The 12,965-nt window shown below is 64.8% G+C and overlaps 1 protein-coding gene across 1 annotated transcript; it reads right to left on the bottom strand.

Moving 5' to 3' along the window:
* Positions 1 to 3,875: 3,875 nt before the first annotated feature.
* On the bottom strand, positions 3,876 to 12,545 carry CSF1 (colony stimulating factor 1). The gene is made up of 9 exons (XM_082494362.1): positions 12,475 to 12,545; positions 11,024 to 11,155; positions 9,153 to 9,215; positions 8,672 to 8,851; positions 8,226 to 8,403; positions 6,386 to 7,224; positions 6,068 to 6,123; positions 5,908 to 5,960; positions 3,876 to 5,532 (listed from the first exon to the last, which is right to left on the bottom strand). Exons 1-8 carry the CDS (start codon positions 12,493 to 12,495, stop codon positions 5,909 to 5,911), a joined length of 1,521 nt encoding a protein of 506 aa, XP_082350488.1. The 5' UTR covers positions 12,496 to 12,545; the 3' UTR covers positions 3,876 to 5,532; position 5,908.
* Positions 12,546 to 12,965: the final 420 nt, after the last annotated feature.

The following is a 12,965-nucleotide window of genomic DNA, read 5'->3' as shown; positions in this document are numbered from 1 at the left end:
CTCGGCGCCAGGGGCGGCCCTGCCCGTGACGTCAGCGCGTACTGACGTCAGCGCGCACCCGCCGGGCAAGTGAGGCCGCACGGCGGCGCTGGGAGGAACGGGGGCGGCGGCGCGGCGCCCCCTGGCGGCGGAGGGTGGGGACGGCGCAGGAGGCGCGGAGCCGGGGGTGGGGGGCGGAGCCAGGGTCGAGGGGCGGAGCTGGGATTGGGCGGAGTCGGGTGGGAGGCGGAGCGGGGGGCGAGGGGGCGGGGCAAGGGAACAGAATCACGGAACAAATCCAAATTAAATCACAAAAAATAAAACAAAAGAAGAAGTTTTTTTTTCCAGGAAATAAAAAAAAAATAGTTGCGTTTATTCAGGAAAAAAATTAAAAATAAATCGGGGGAAAAAAATAAGATAAAGCACAGAGAAAAAAATAAATGGGGAAAAGAAATAAAAAGTGGAGAAAATGGAGAAATCACGGGGAAAAGTCAAACGGCACGGGACGGCAGCGGGGGCAGGGTGTGGGCAGGTGGCCCCACGGTGGGCAGTGGCCCGTGGGAGTGGGGACACAGGGAGCACTGGGCTCCCATGGGACCCCACAGTACCCCACTGTGGGTCCCCACAGGGACATGCCAGGCCTCATCCTGCCCCACTCCCGCCTCTGAGCCCGGGAACTGAGAGGGACAGACCAGACAGGGACATGGGGGGGTGGGCGCATGGTCCTGAGTGGGTAGGTGCCCATCCCTGAGTGGGTGCCCGTCCCTGGGTGGGTTCCAGCACCCTTGGGCGCTGGGCAGGGTCAGCCCTGCCCCCCATTGCAGCAGCCCCCAGCTCAGCACCAGCGCAGGGTCAGGTCTGTTACCTCTCCACCCCTCGTTATGCATTAACGAGCTGATGGGGCCCTGAGATCCCCAGGGAATCACCCACCTGCATCCCCAGCCCGGGTCGGGGGTGCCAAGCCCTGTTTGGAGGTGCTGGGCCTGGGCAGGGTTGCCTTCCTCCCCCCTCCTCCTCCTCCTCACCCCTCCCCCAGGCACTGGGGTCCCCCCGCCATGGGGTCCTTCGTTTCAGGCAGAGACACCAACCCCCTGCGCATGGGGTGGGGGATGCTGAGGGGTCGCATCCTGCACCTTGGGGGGGGGCTCAGGGCCGAGCACCCATTGGGGCACCCACTCGGGTCCCTCGAGAGCACCCGCACCCCTCTGGCAGCATGCAAGGTGGGGGGGAGGGTCTGAGGGTGCAGGCATGGGTCCTGTCCCCACCGATGGGTGTCCGTCTGTCCTGCCCAGAACCACCCCACTCCCGGCCCCACCGATGGGGGTTTGGGGACAGGCAGGAAGGCAGCAGACCTGCCCGTGGGGCACCCTGACCCCATCCCCATTCCCAAAATCCCCACGGGAAAATGGGGGTGGGGGGTAGGTCTGAGCCCCGCTCAGGCTTTGCTTTCCCAGGAGCATTCCCTTAAAATAAAAGCTGGGAAAAACATCAGCATTTGGGTTAAAACCCCAGGGAAGGAGGAGGGGGGTGGGGGTGGGGGGGGATGGTGCAGATAACATTTTTTAACCAAAATCACTACGTCTGGCCACAAAATGGCTTCTGGCCACCAAAAGCCTCCAGCAGCTCCTTGGCCAAAACCCTGTCCCGGACCCGCTGTGCCCGGGGAACCGCGGCCCCGGGGCCCTTTCCGGGCGCCTCTGCCCCGTCAGCAGCTCTGTGGTGCCCGCGGCGGCGCTGGGGGAGGTTTCCCAGGGTGGGCAGAGGCCTCTCGGGGCGCTCGGGGGGGGGAGGGGGGGGGGTGTCTTGGGGTGCCTTGGGGGGGGTCTCGGCACAGCAGGATGAGCCTGGGAGGTCCCAGCACCCCCCGATGCCGTGAGCACCGAGGATGCAGGGGACCCCCCAGATTTGGCGCTGGGAGGGTGCTGGGGCAGGGTGCCCCCCCGCTCTGTGCCACCCCATGCCACCCCGTGCCACCCTTTGCTCGCACGGTGCCGCTGCCCGGCAAGTCCCAGGGGCCACTCAGCGATGCCTTCCCCTCTGCCGGCTGTCTTTTCCCCCAAATCACCTTTTTTTCACCCCGTCCAGGCAGCTTTTTAAGGCACAAACACCCATTTTGTGCCCCAGGAGGGACCCTGGGGTGCCACCACCCTCTGTGCCCCACTCAGCCCTGGGAGGGGGGTTTTCCACCCTCCCCTACAAGTGTGGGGGGATGAGGAGACTGTTCCGTGTGCCCCCCACAGGCACCGGATCCCTGATGGGGGGGGAGGGGGAGCTGAGAGCAGATTTTGCTCCCACGAATTACGGGGTGCTCAGGGGGGAGGGGGCGTTGCTCAGGGCAGGGAATTGCTTCTCTGCCCCCAGGCGGGTCAGTAATAGGGTGGGGAAGAGGCCACCAGTTGGGGACATGAGAAGCAGAGGGACCCTCCTGGTCCGAACCCCAGAGAAGGGCGATGGGTTTTCTCTTTTTTTTTTTTTTTTTTTTTTTTTTTTCTCCTGCATTTTCCATGTGCCTTCGCAAGTTTGGACGGCTCAAAGCATCCCGGATGGGCAGGGATGAGGGTTTGCGGGGTGTAAATTCTGAGGGGCAGATATTGGTGGTCCTCACATTCCCCCCCCACCCCCCCCAGCAGGCAGGGACCTTCCCACCTCTGCTCCTCCGAGCTCTACCGAAACATTAAGCTGCAGCCACAGCCCTGCCATCATTCAGCTCCAGAGTTAACACCCTCTCCCGCGCAACCACCTTCCACCTGGAGCTGCCTGCAGGGTAGGGGCTCGCTGCCCCCAGCACCCCCAAACCCAGGCACCCTGCCCACCCCTAAAAACAACTTCTGACCTTAAATACCCCCCCCCCTGCTCCCCCCCCCCAAATCTGACCATAATGATTATGGCCTGAATCCGGTGGGTTATATATAGGTCCCACTTCCCCGGGAAGGGGATGTGGACCTGGGAAACCCCCGGCTGCTGCTGGGGAGAGGAAGGGCTGGGCTGAGTCAGCTCCCCTCGAGGAATCCTGTTTTGTCAGCAAAGGCGGCAGCGGGCTCAGCCCCGACACCCGCAAAAGGCTCCGGGGCCTCATCCTGCCCTTTCAGTGCCCTCCTTTGGGTGAGCGATTGGGGGGGGGGGAGGCTTAACCCCGCACCCCCCATGAGTGTGCCGGCAGGGGCTTGGGATGGCCTCAAAGCCCCCTCATGCTCTGGGTACCCCTCCGGAGATGCTGAATCCGTGCAAGGGGAGCGGGATACGGGACTCCCCCGTTCCTGGAAGGCAAGGGAAGCCTGGGGGGGGGGGGACACACACTGTAAGGCGAGGGGGGGGTGTGGGAAGGAAATGCCTCTTCAAGCGCTGCCTCTCCAAGTGAAGTGCTCTGAGGAAGCTTTGCCGAGAGCAGCCTCGAGTGTGTTTGCGTTAACCAGCTGCTTCCCGACCCTCCGCACGGATTTCGGGGGGCCCCGCCGATGGGAAGGGGATCCCACGCCTGCAGCCCCCCAACCCCGGCCCAGGCGACGCCGGAGGGTTGCGGGTGGGCTGGGGGCAGGAAAGCCGGATCCGTCCCTCTGCGCCCGGTGCTGGTGACCATGAACTCCCCGCCAGCATCAACAGGAAAGCAGGAGCATCCTGGAGCCACCATGGGAGGGGGGAACAGGACTCTATCCCCCCCCCCCCCCTCCCTTCCTGCATGGCCCAGGGCAGGGGGGGCAGCTCCAGCAGGACCCCCACGTCTCCCTCCCCAGTACTCAGCACTGGGGACGGATCCCATCCCCACACACCCCCAAATGTCCCCTCGCACCCCCCATCAGGGGCACCGGGGGGGGGGGGGGGGGCGGGCACAGGCTGCGTCCCCCCATCACCCACCTCCCCGGACCCCCCCCTCCCACCAGCTCACACAGTGCTACACATCTCTGTTTATTAATAATATTAAATATACAAGCTGTTTTCTATTATTTTCTTTAAATAGACTTCTTTAAATGACTTTGTATAAAATATTTCAACATTTCGTTGTATCAAAAAAATAAGGAAAAAAAAAACAAAAAACAACCCAAACAGAGGCAAAATGAATCCGACACAGCTTAAAGGCAAGTTTTCTCCCCCAGAAGCGGGGCCAGCGCGGTGCCGGCATCTCCTCCACGGTGCAAATCGGTGCCGAGCCGGTGGTTTACACCAGCAGCGAGTTTGGCCCCAGCCTCCCTGCCGCGGTCAGGGCTTTCCTCCTGATTTACACCGGTCCCTTGCACTGGAAACCCCCTCCTTTTGGCAGTCATAAATACACATATTTAAAAAAAAAAAAAAAAAAATTAATAGTAATGCTTTCTTTAAAAACAGTTTGGTTTGTCCACATTTTCTTCCGTTGTATAAAAATAATACTTCAAAACCCAAAAGCAGCGCGGGTCACGCTTCACATTCAGGGCCGGAGCGATGCTGCGGCGGGGCAGGATGCGGCCCGAGCCCCGGGGTATTTCGGGGGGTACTGCATCCCGATCCGGGCTCTTCTCAACGCCATGGATGGGGCTGAGCCGAAAAGCCCCCCGGGTACCCGGCTGGGGCATCTCCATCTCTTACGCTCCCGTCGATCCAGTCCTTCCCCAGCCCCGTTTCCCTTCTCTAAAGCGTAATTGCAAAAAAAAAAAAAAAAAAAATTAACAAAAACATCTAATAATCCAGTCGCAGGCGAGGCCAGCTCGCAGCAAAAACCCTGTGGGGGGGCAGGACGGGCCCCCCCCTCCCCGTAAAATACTTCTGCGGGATAAAGACTTTCATCCGCTATATTAAAAATAAAACCTTAACGGCATGACAGCGAGCCGAGGCCAGCTCGGGCGCAGGATCGGAGCCAGATCTCCAGCGGCAGGAGGACGGGAACCGGGACGGTGCCAAGCGTCACCCCCAAGCCCGGTCCCGCGCGGGGACACGGGCACCGGTGGGCTTTAAATATTCACAGTGTGAGGGTTGAAGTTGCAAGTCGGGGCTGGGGTCCCGGCGACTGATCCCCCCCCCCCCCCCTCCGGCATCCGGGATGCTCCGGCTGAAGCCTCGGGAAAAGCAGGGTGAAGGCGGGGGGCAATGGGTGCTGCTCCAAACCCCGCCGGGAGAAGAACCGGGGGGGGGGATTCGGGGAGTTGATCCCCTCCATCTTCAGCCAGCACTGGCCGTGTCCCAGCGGGATCCGCCATCCCGCATCCAACACCGGCGTCTCCATCGTCCCGCTCAGCGCCGTGGTGTCACATCAGCCACCGCCGCCCTTCGGTGACAATCCGATGCCTTCCAGCCCTTCGCGTCCCGGTGCCCGGGGGCTCCCCGGCTCGGGGTGCATCCCCCCCATCCTTTCATCCCTGCTTCAGGAGGTTTTTGGTTTGGTTTGGTTGGTTTGGTTTTTTTTGCAGTCTCTGGCCGCCGGCGCGGGGTGAGGGAGGAGGGAGCGCGAGCGTCATGGCAGGACCGCGGAGGGGCCGGTGCACGCCGACCCTCCTTCGCATGGCGAGGAGCATCCGGATCCGTCCGTCCATCCGTCATTCCCCCCCCCGCCCCAGCCCTGAGCGGCTTCACATCCCGCCTCGGGCCCTGGGGAAAGGAGGAGAGAGAGATGAGTGGGAGCTGAGGCTCTGCCAGGGTAAGGCGGGGGGAGATGGATGGAACACGACACAACACATAAAAACCACAGGAAAAATTACTGTATATATTAAGAAAGTGCTGGTAATGGATTAACGGGCTGCAAAACCGCATGCTGGCAGCGCTGGGGCGCAGACCTGCTCCCCTCCGTGGCTTCCCACCCCATCCCCTCCTCCCCTCCCTTCCCCTCCCCCCCCCCCCGCCAGCAGCCCCATTTCCCTGCCTGTGGCTGAGGTCAGTGCCCGTCGGGGACAGTGCGGGGACTCAACACTGTCCCCAAAGGCTTTGGACCGGAGCCCTGCGAGGTCCCATCCAGCTCCTGCTCACCTTAGAGGTCCTGAGTCTCCAGCTCTGGACATCCCCTCGCTCCCTGTAGCGCCCTGCAAGGGAAAAATGGGGGGGGGGGGGGGGGGGGGGATTTAGGGCAGGGTGGCCCAGGATGGGGGTCCCCAAAGCCCCCCCAAAAGCAGGATGGTCTCGCACCCACCTCCTCTCCGGCTCCTCGGGGTCGCAGCCTCCATCTTCCAGCGGCCGCTCCAGGACCTGTGCGGAGGGAGAGGAAACGGGGAGATGAACCCCGGGGAAGGGGAGGGGGTGAATCTCCCAAATACCATCCTCCCACCCCACTCAGCATCACCACTTGTGTGTGTCCCCCCACCCCCTCAAAACGGTGGGGAAAGTGGGGCTCAGCCCACAGGGACCAAGAGATGAGTGGGGAAACTGAGGCAGGAGAGGATGCTTGCGTCTGGGGAGGGGGCAGGATGGGCTTGGGGGGGGTGGGGGGGGGAGGGGGTGTCAGGCTTACCCTGGATTTATACTTGTAGAAGAGCAGTCCTCCCATGGCCAGCAAGACGGCCACCACGCTGGCCACCGTGATGTATATCAGGGGCTCCCAGCGGCCCTCCCTGACGAGCGGCTCCTTCCTGCGCTGCTCTGCGCTCAGAACAAAGCCAGAGTCAAAGCTGGGGCCCGCCCCGCCGTCCTCGGGGTCCCGCAGCCGGCTCAGCCCCCAGCCTCGCACCCTCGCCCCGTCCCCGGGGCCACCCGGCGCTCGGCCCCGTATCCCCGGGGCCATCCTGGAGAAACGGAGCTGCGTGACGGGCTGGGATGTCTCGGCAGGACGGATCCTGGCTCCATCGCCCGCCAAGCCGGCGCTGGGCGATGCCGTTGGCGCGGTGGTCCCAAGGCCACCGGGATGGTCCGGGAGGATGGAGGCTCCCTCCTTCTGGGCTGGATCCTGCGGCGGGTGGCCGGCCACCTCTTCGGTGCCCCCCTCCACCAGCTCTCCATCCCCGCGCAGGATGGAGATGTCCACCGCCGCCAGGCTCAGGGTCCCGGCCGGATCCAGGAGGGTTTCGGCGCTGTCGGCTGGAGCCGTTTGCTGCATCGTGGGGGACAGCACCGACGCCGTGTCACCTACCCCGGCACCCAGGACCTCCTCGGTCCCCGAGCCGCCGTCCGTGCTACCGGGGGGCTGAGACGGGGCATCTAAGTCAGCGAGGGTGGCATGGAGGAGGTTGTAAGGGACACGGGTGCTAGCGGGTGCCACCTCCCTGCCGGCATGGGTGGCAGCGGAGAGGGAGGGCTGGGTGGCAGAAGGGAGGGCAGGGGACAGGCAATTGCAGTCAGGATCTGTCCCCACACCTGAAAGAAGCAGAGAGAAGAGACGGCCGTGGGGTCACCAGCCTCCAAGAGGGGCACAGCCAGCAGATCCGAGGTCGGGGGCAGCGTCCCCGTCCCTCCCCGCAGCCCCGGGCGAGAGGGTCAAACAGTCTCCCGCACCCCCCAAAAAAAAAGGGGGAGAGCAAAGGTGAGGCAGGGAGCAGGCAGGGAGCAGGCAGGGAGCAGGCAGGGAGCAGGCAGGGACAGACGTGGCAGCACAAAGATGACAAGCAGCGCGCAGGATGAAGCGAACCCGAATCACCGGGTGCCCTGAGCCGATGGCAGTGGGTTATCCACGACTGGCGAGAGCCGGACAGTCACGTTTAACGTCCCCCCACGGCACAGGGACATGACACGGCGCCAACACACGGACGGCAGCGAGACGTCTCCTCCACGGGCATGCAAACACACAGCGCGGGCGCTCGCGAAAGCACGGACGGCAACACAGCCTCTTCCAGCCCGGTGGGCAGCGCTCTCCCCGGGGTAACGGTGGCACGGGGCAGTTGAAGTGACGCAGCCGAGGTCATGCAGCACGTCGGTGGCAGAGGGGTCCTGGCACCTCGATTTCTCCGTGTTACGCTCAACCCGGGCGCTGCGGCTTTGAGACGGAGCCGAGCTTGATGCCTCCAGCCAGGCCGACCGAGACGCCTCCTTATTCCCCCTCAGCATCTCTCTCTGGCCTTGTTTCCAGCAGGATTCGGCCCAAATCCCACCTCCGGAGGGTGGCCAGCCCCTTCTCCCAACCCCAGCTCACCCCAGACAGACGCAGAGCTCGCCGACACACCGCCAAGGCCACCCCGCGGGGACGGCCGCCAGCCGAGCGACAGAGACGGGGACCAAGGCAGACACGTGCCGTGCCCACAGCGCCCGCGTGTGCCCACGGACGGGCACGCACGGCTGTCAAGCTGCTCCATGCAGGCGAGCCCAAGCTCCCCCAGCCCAGCATGGGTTTGCCGGGCAGAGGTAAAGCCTCAGCATCTCACCTGGGGAGGATTCGGCTTTCTTGGGTTCCGGACAGGTCCTGCGGTAGACCTGACTGCAGTCCTTCTCGAAGGTCTCCTGGTTCTGCAGCAGTTGGTTGATGTCCTGGAAGAAGTGCTTGACCAGCAGCAGCATCTCATAGGGGGAGGTGGTGAACTCCTCGAAACACATCTGCGAGAGCTGCAGGAAGAGCCAGGCTCAGCGTCTGCTTGTGTCACCGCCACCGGGTGATGTCACCGCCACCGGGTACCACGCAGCACCCAGGGCAGGGTTTGACCCCCCTCCACGGCTCTCTGCGTCCACGCACTCCCCATCTCTGCTCCACTCCAAGGTCCTGCCCACGCACCCACCCCAGGACACCCCATTTCACCCAAGGCTGAGGACTCAGACCCACATCCCTGCAGATCTGCCCCCCCCCCCCCCCCCAACAAGGCAGGGGACGCCGTACCTTCCTCTCCTCATCATCCTCCTCCCTGATGCAGGGGTCAACGTTCTCGTCGATGCGGCTGTACATCCTGCGCACCATCTGCATCTTCTTGGCGTTGGACGAGTTCTCCTTGAACTCCGTCCGCTCCAGGATCTTGCCCAGCAGAGGGAAGGCGGCTTTCACGTAGCAGACAGGATCCTTCTGCATCAACACGGACCCCCACCCCCAAAAAAAACCGAGCCTGGTTACTGGATGAGCAGAGGCAGCACCACCCATCCCACTCTGCCGGGGGGAAACTGAGGCACAGAGCCACACAAAATGCCTTTCTGTGGTGCCACAGGCTGCCCAAGCTGGGACTCGGCCACCCAGGCAGGATGGGTCCCTCCTGGGCTGCCTCCCGCAAAGGGGGACAAGAGAGGGGAGACTGAGGACCCGGGGACCCCCCCTGTGCACCAGCCAGCCCTGGTCCCCATCCCCTGGTGCCCAGTAAGGAGCCACTCACCAGCTTCGTCTTGTTGATGAACTTGAAGGAGACCCTGCCCGGGTGCTGCATCTGGGTGTCAGCCTGGAAGGAGAGTGCAGGATGTCACCCCCGTGGTCACCCCGGGGTGGGGGTTTGGGGGGGGTAACACAGCAGGAAGGGGCAGCGGAGTCAACATGGGCACCCCGAGGGCATGAAGGGCTGCCTGAGCCCCCCCAAAGCCACAGGGCTGGGGGCGTTCTGCTCCCACCCCTGCTTCATCCCACACCATCCTCCTCCTCGCGCGGGCGCATCCCTAAAGTCAAACCTCCGGTGGGATCCCCACTCCCACCAGGACAGCACAGCGCGCTGCCCCTACCAAGGACGCCTGCCTCCCCCTGCCTGCCCCCTTTCTGCCTCCTCCTCCTCCTCCTCCTCCTCCTCTTCCTCCCAGCTCCACGGCAGCGCCCAGCCCTGCTTGATTCTCCCAGCGTCTCCCCCACACCGCTCCCTCCGCCAAAGCCGGGCTGCAAAAAGACCATCCTGCCAATGCGGGAGGTGGCCGTGGCACCCAGGTCACACATCCCACGAGATCACCCAACCTCCGGGATCCCGCACGCCGCGCTGCCGACCCCCTACGTGTACCACAACCTTTTCCGATGGGGATGAAAACCCACCCCAAACAAGCCCCTCGCCTCCGGGCCGGCATCCCAGGCTGGAAGGACGAGGGCTGCCAGAATTGCCGGCAGGCAATTCTGGCAGCCCTCGTCCTTCCAGCCTGGGATGCCGGCCCGGAAACAATTGCTCCATTATCCCACAGGGGCTGGAGCGAGGGAAGAGGAGAGGGCTGCGCTCCCCAGCAAGGAAAACCCACGATTTCCATTCAAACCTTCTCCATCCCCTTTTTACCCCCACCCACGCACCCGCTTTGAATCCCCGGGGGTCGCAAAGCAAAGGATCCCCCCGGGGACGGCGGGGTGTTGGGGCGGCGGGGACAGCCGAAACTGAGCTCGCACACACCATTATCTGCCAACTTCCTGACACCGCAGCTCCGGGGTTTGAAGAGGAAGAGGTAAAGCGAGCCCGGGCGCAGCGGTTAGACGCTGCAAACCGGAGAGCTGGGCGCAAAGCGAGCGGGCGGCGTGGATTCGGAGGCGCCGTTATCGCCTCTGGCCCGCGCACCCCCCGGGCGGAATTTAATCTGCGACAACTCTGCAAATCCCCGCCGTGGCCCCGATTCCCGTTTTCTTCCCTCCAACATCCGCGTGATTCCCCGCTCGGAGGTGAGCCAAGGGCCAAGGCGAGATACGGCCCCAAGCAGGCGGGATGGGGCCAGCAGTTGCCTCCCTGTGGGGTTGGGTGAGAGCACCCGGAGCTTCCCACGGGATGAAGGCACCCATCGCCCCAGCCTGGCTGGCTCCATCGCCCGGTTAGCCTGGCCGGCGGCCCCCCTCGCTGCCTGCCACCCACCCACAAGCCCCATTGCCAGCCCAGCTTCCAGGCAAGCAGCTGGACTCAGGAATGCAGGCGGATTCTTTGGCTTAACCCCTGCGCGGCCGCCTGGAAAACAGCAGCGCCGGTCCCCTCCACCGCTTCCCCACCGCCCCTGCACCCACCCAGCCCCGCTCGTACCCCCCATTTCCCGGCCACGCTCCTGCTTCCCCTCTTCCATTTCTCCCGCCGAGCGCTTTTCCGCAGCCGCGCTTGCTAAAGGCACGACGGCGCGTCACCCCCCCCAGCGCCCGCTTGTCCCTCGTGCCCACCGATGCCCATCTCCTGGGTACCCTCACTTTGCTGGCGGAGCTGAAAATATGGCCATTTGTTGATTTTCAGCCCTAAATAAGGGCTGATTTGCTGCTACCCGACCCCGAACGAGCCCCCGTCCCTTGGCAGAGCCCGGGGAGGGACCTCACCAGCTCCTCCAGTTCGGCCAGGTGCTTCTCCGTGATGATCTGCTGGCAGTAGCTGTTCTGCTCCGTCTCATGGATGCTGCAGACCAGGAGGAGGACGAGGGACGAGAGCAGCGTGCAGCGGAGCAGGCACACCTGAGCAGGGCAGAGCAAAGGTTTGGAGCGGGGATAACCCCCCCATCCCGAGCCCCCTGCCCTTCCCCCCCCCCACCACCACCACCACCTTTCTGGCCAGTGCTTGACCGCGGGCCAGCGGGATAACCCCACCACGGTCCTCCAAATCCCCTCGCCCGTCCCCATCCCGCTATTTTTAGGAACGGCAGGTCAGCAGGGAATTTCCCAGTGCCCAGCGCGGGGATTGCGTGGCCAAAGCCCGGCTGGCACAAGCCTGGACATGGCTCTCGGCCACCACCGCATTCCCCATCCAGTCCTCGTCCCTTCTCCCGCACCATTTCTCCCTCTCTCCTGCAAATCTTCTCCTCCGCCCCGGCTCTGGGGAACAGTCTGACGCACTGACCCACCCATCCCCAAAAATTCTCTTCCCACCCTCCGGACACCCCCCCACCCCCCCCTCAGTCTCCAGCGCCTGCACCCGCCGGGCTCTTTCCATGCAGCGGCTCTGGCGTCACCCCAAATTCCCCTCCCAATCCCCCTGCAAAGAAACAGGGAGGCCCCAAACCGTGGCGGGACCCCCCGGTGTACAACGGGGCTCATCCCAGGGACCAAGGACCCCCGAAGTGGGGATGGAGCAGCCCCCCGGGTGGGTGCGTGTGCCCCCCACCCCGCTGCACCGGCACCGAGAGGGTGTCTGGGTGATGGGTGTGTGTAAGGATGGGGGGGGGGGGGGTGAGGAGGGGGGGGGAATTTCCCCTTGGAGATTATCCAGAAATCCTCCGCTCTTGTGAAACCGGGAGATGCCGCCCGGGCCACCGCCGAGACACGGACACGGCTGGCCGGAGCCTCACCCCACCGGGGACGGGCTGCGGACGGGGGACGGGACGGGGAACGGGGCTGGAGCCGAGAATCGGGAAAGGGAACGGGGCTGGAGCCTCTCCGCGCCGGGTCCGGGAACCGGGACAGGGCTGGAACCGAGAACCGGGACAGGGCTGGAGCCGGAGCCTCCCCCCGCCGCGTCCGGGAACGGGGACAGGGCTGGAACGGAGAACCGGGAGGGGGTTGGAGCTTCACCCCGCGAGTCCCGGTACCGGGACGGGGCTGGAGCATCACCCCGCCGGGACCCCCGTGGACCCCCCTGGCGAGAGGATTTGCCACGTCCCCGCCCCCCTGCGCGACGGGAGAGGGGTTACGAGGAGAACCGGTGCTACCGGAACCCCGGGGGGACCCCGCACAGGTGACAGCGGGGGGGTGTGGGGTGTCCCCACGGGGACCGGGGCTGGTGGTGGTGGGGGGGGGGGGGGGGGGGGAAGTTGTCCCCACGGGAGGGTCCGCCGTACCTTAGCTCCGAAGCGGGGCATGGGGGCTGCCGTGGGGCCGGGGCGGCGGTGGCGGCGGCGGCGGCGGCGGGGCCGGGCGGTACGGGCGAAGCGGCGGCGGGGCCGAACGGGGCCGGGCTGAGCCGCCGCCGCCGCCGCGCTCCCCTTTATAGCGGCGCGGCAGCATGTGGTTTATGAGAAAGGGCTGGCGGGCGGCCAGCGCCGCGGCGGGGCTCGGCCCCGCTCCCACCGGCCCCGACGGGTCCCGTCGCACCGGCCCCCAACCGAGCCCGAGCGACCGCATCGGCCCCCGACGGGCGGGATCGGATCGGGTCGGGTCGGGTCGGGTCGGATCGGGCCCCACCGAGTCGGGTCGGGTCGGGGCACTCGCGGAGCTGAGCGCTGTGTGAGACCCCCTCCCCCCCCCCCCCCGCCCCCGGCACCGTCACAGGAACACGCGTGTACACACGCATGCATATGTGTGTACACATGCGCGTGCACACGCATGTACA

The sequence above is a fragment of the Vanellus vanellus genome (genome assembly GCF_965231255.1).
Source record: "Vanellus vanellus genome assembly, chromosome: 23".
Lineage (NCBI taxonomy): Eukaryota > Metazoa > Chordata > Aves > Charadriiformes > Charadriidae > Vanellus > Vanellus vanellus.
Note: the sequence above shows the minus strand (reverse complement) of the source record. Positions and strands in the feature narration are given on the sequence as shown.

What these genes read in the sequence shown, in the direction of transcription:
- CSF1 (XM_082494362.1), bottom strand. Translation starts at nt 12,495, where the DNA reads ATGCCCCGCTTCGGAGCTAAG. An exon ending in GAAAGCCGAATCCTCCCCAG is followed by an intron (nt 7,225 to 8,225) that starts GTGAGATGCTGA and finishes TGCTTCTTTCAG; the next exon opens with GTGTGGGGACAGATCCTGAC. An exon ending in TCTACAAGTATAAATCCAGG is followed by an intron (nt 6,124 to 6,385) that starts GTAAGCCTGACA and finishes CCCTCCGCACAG; the next exon opens with GTCCTGGAGCGGCCGCTGGA.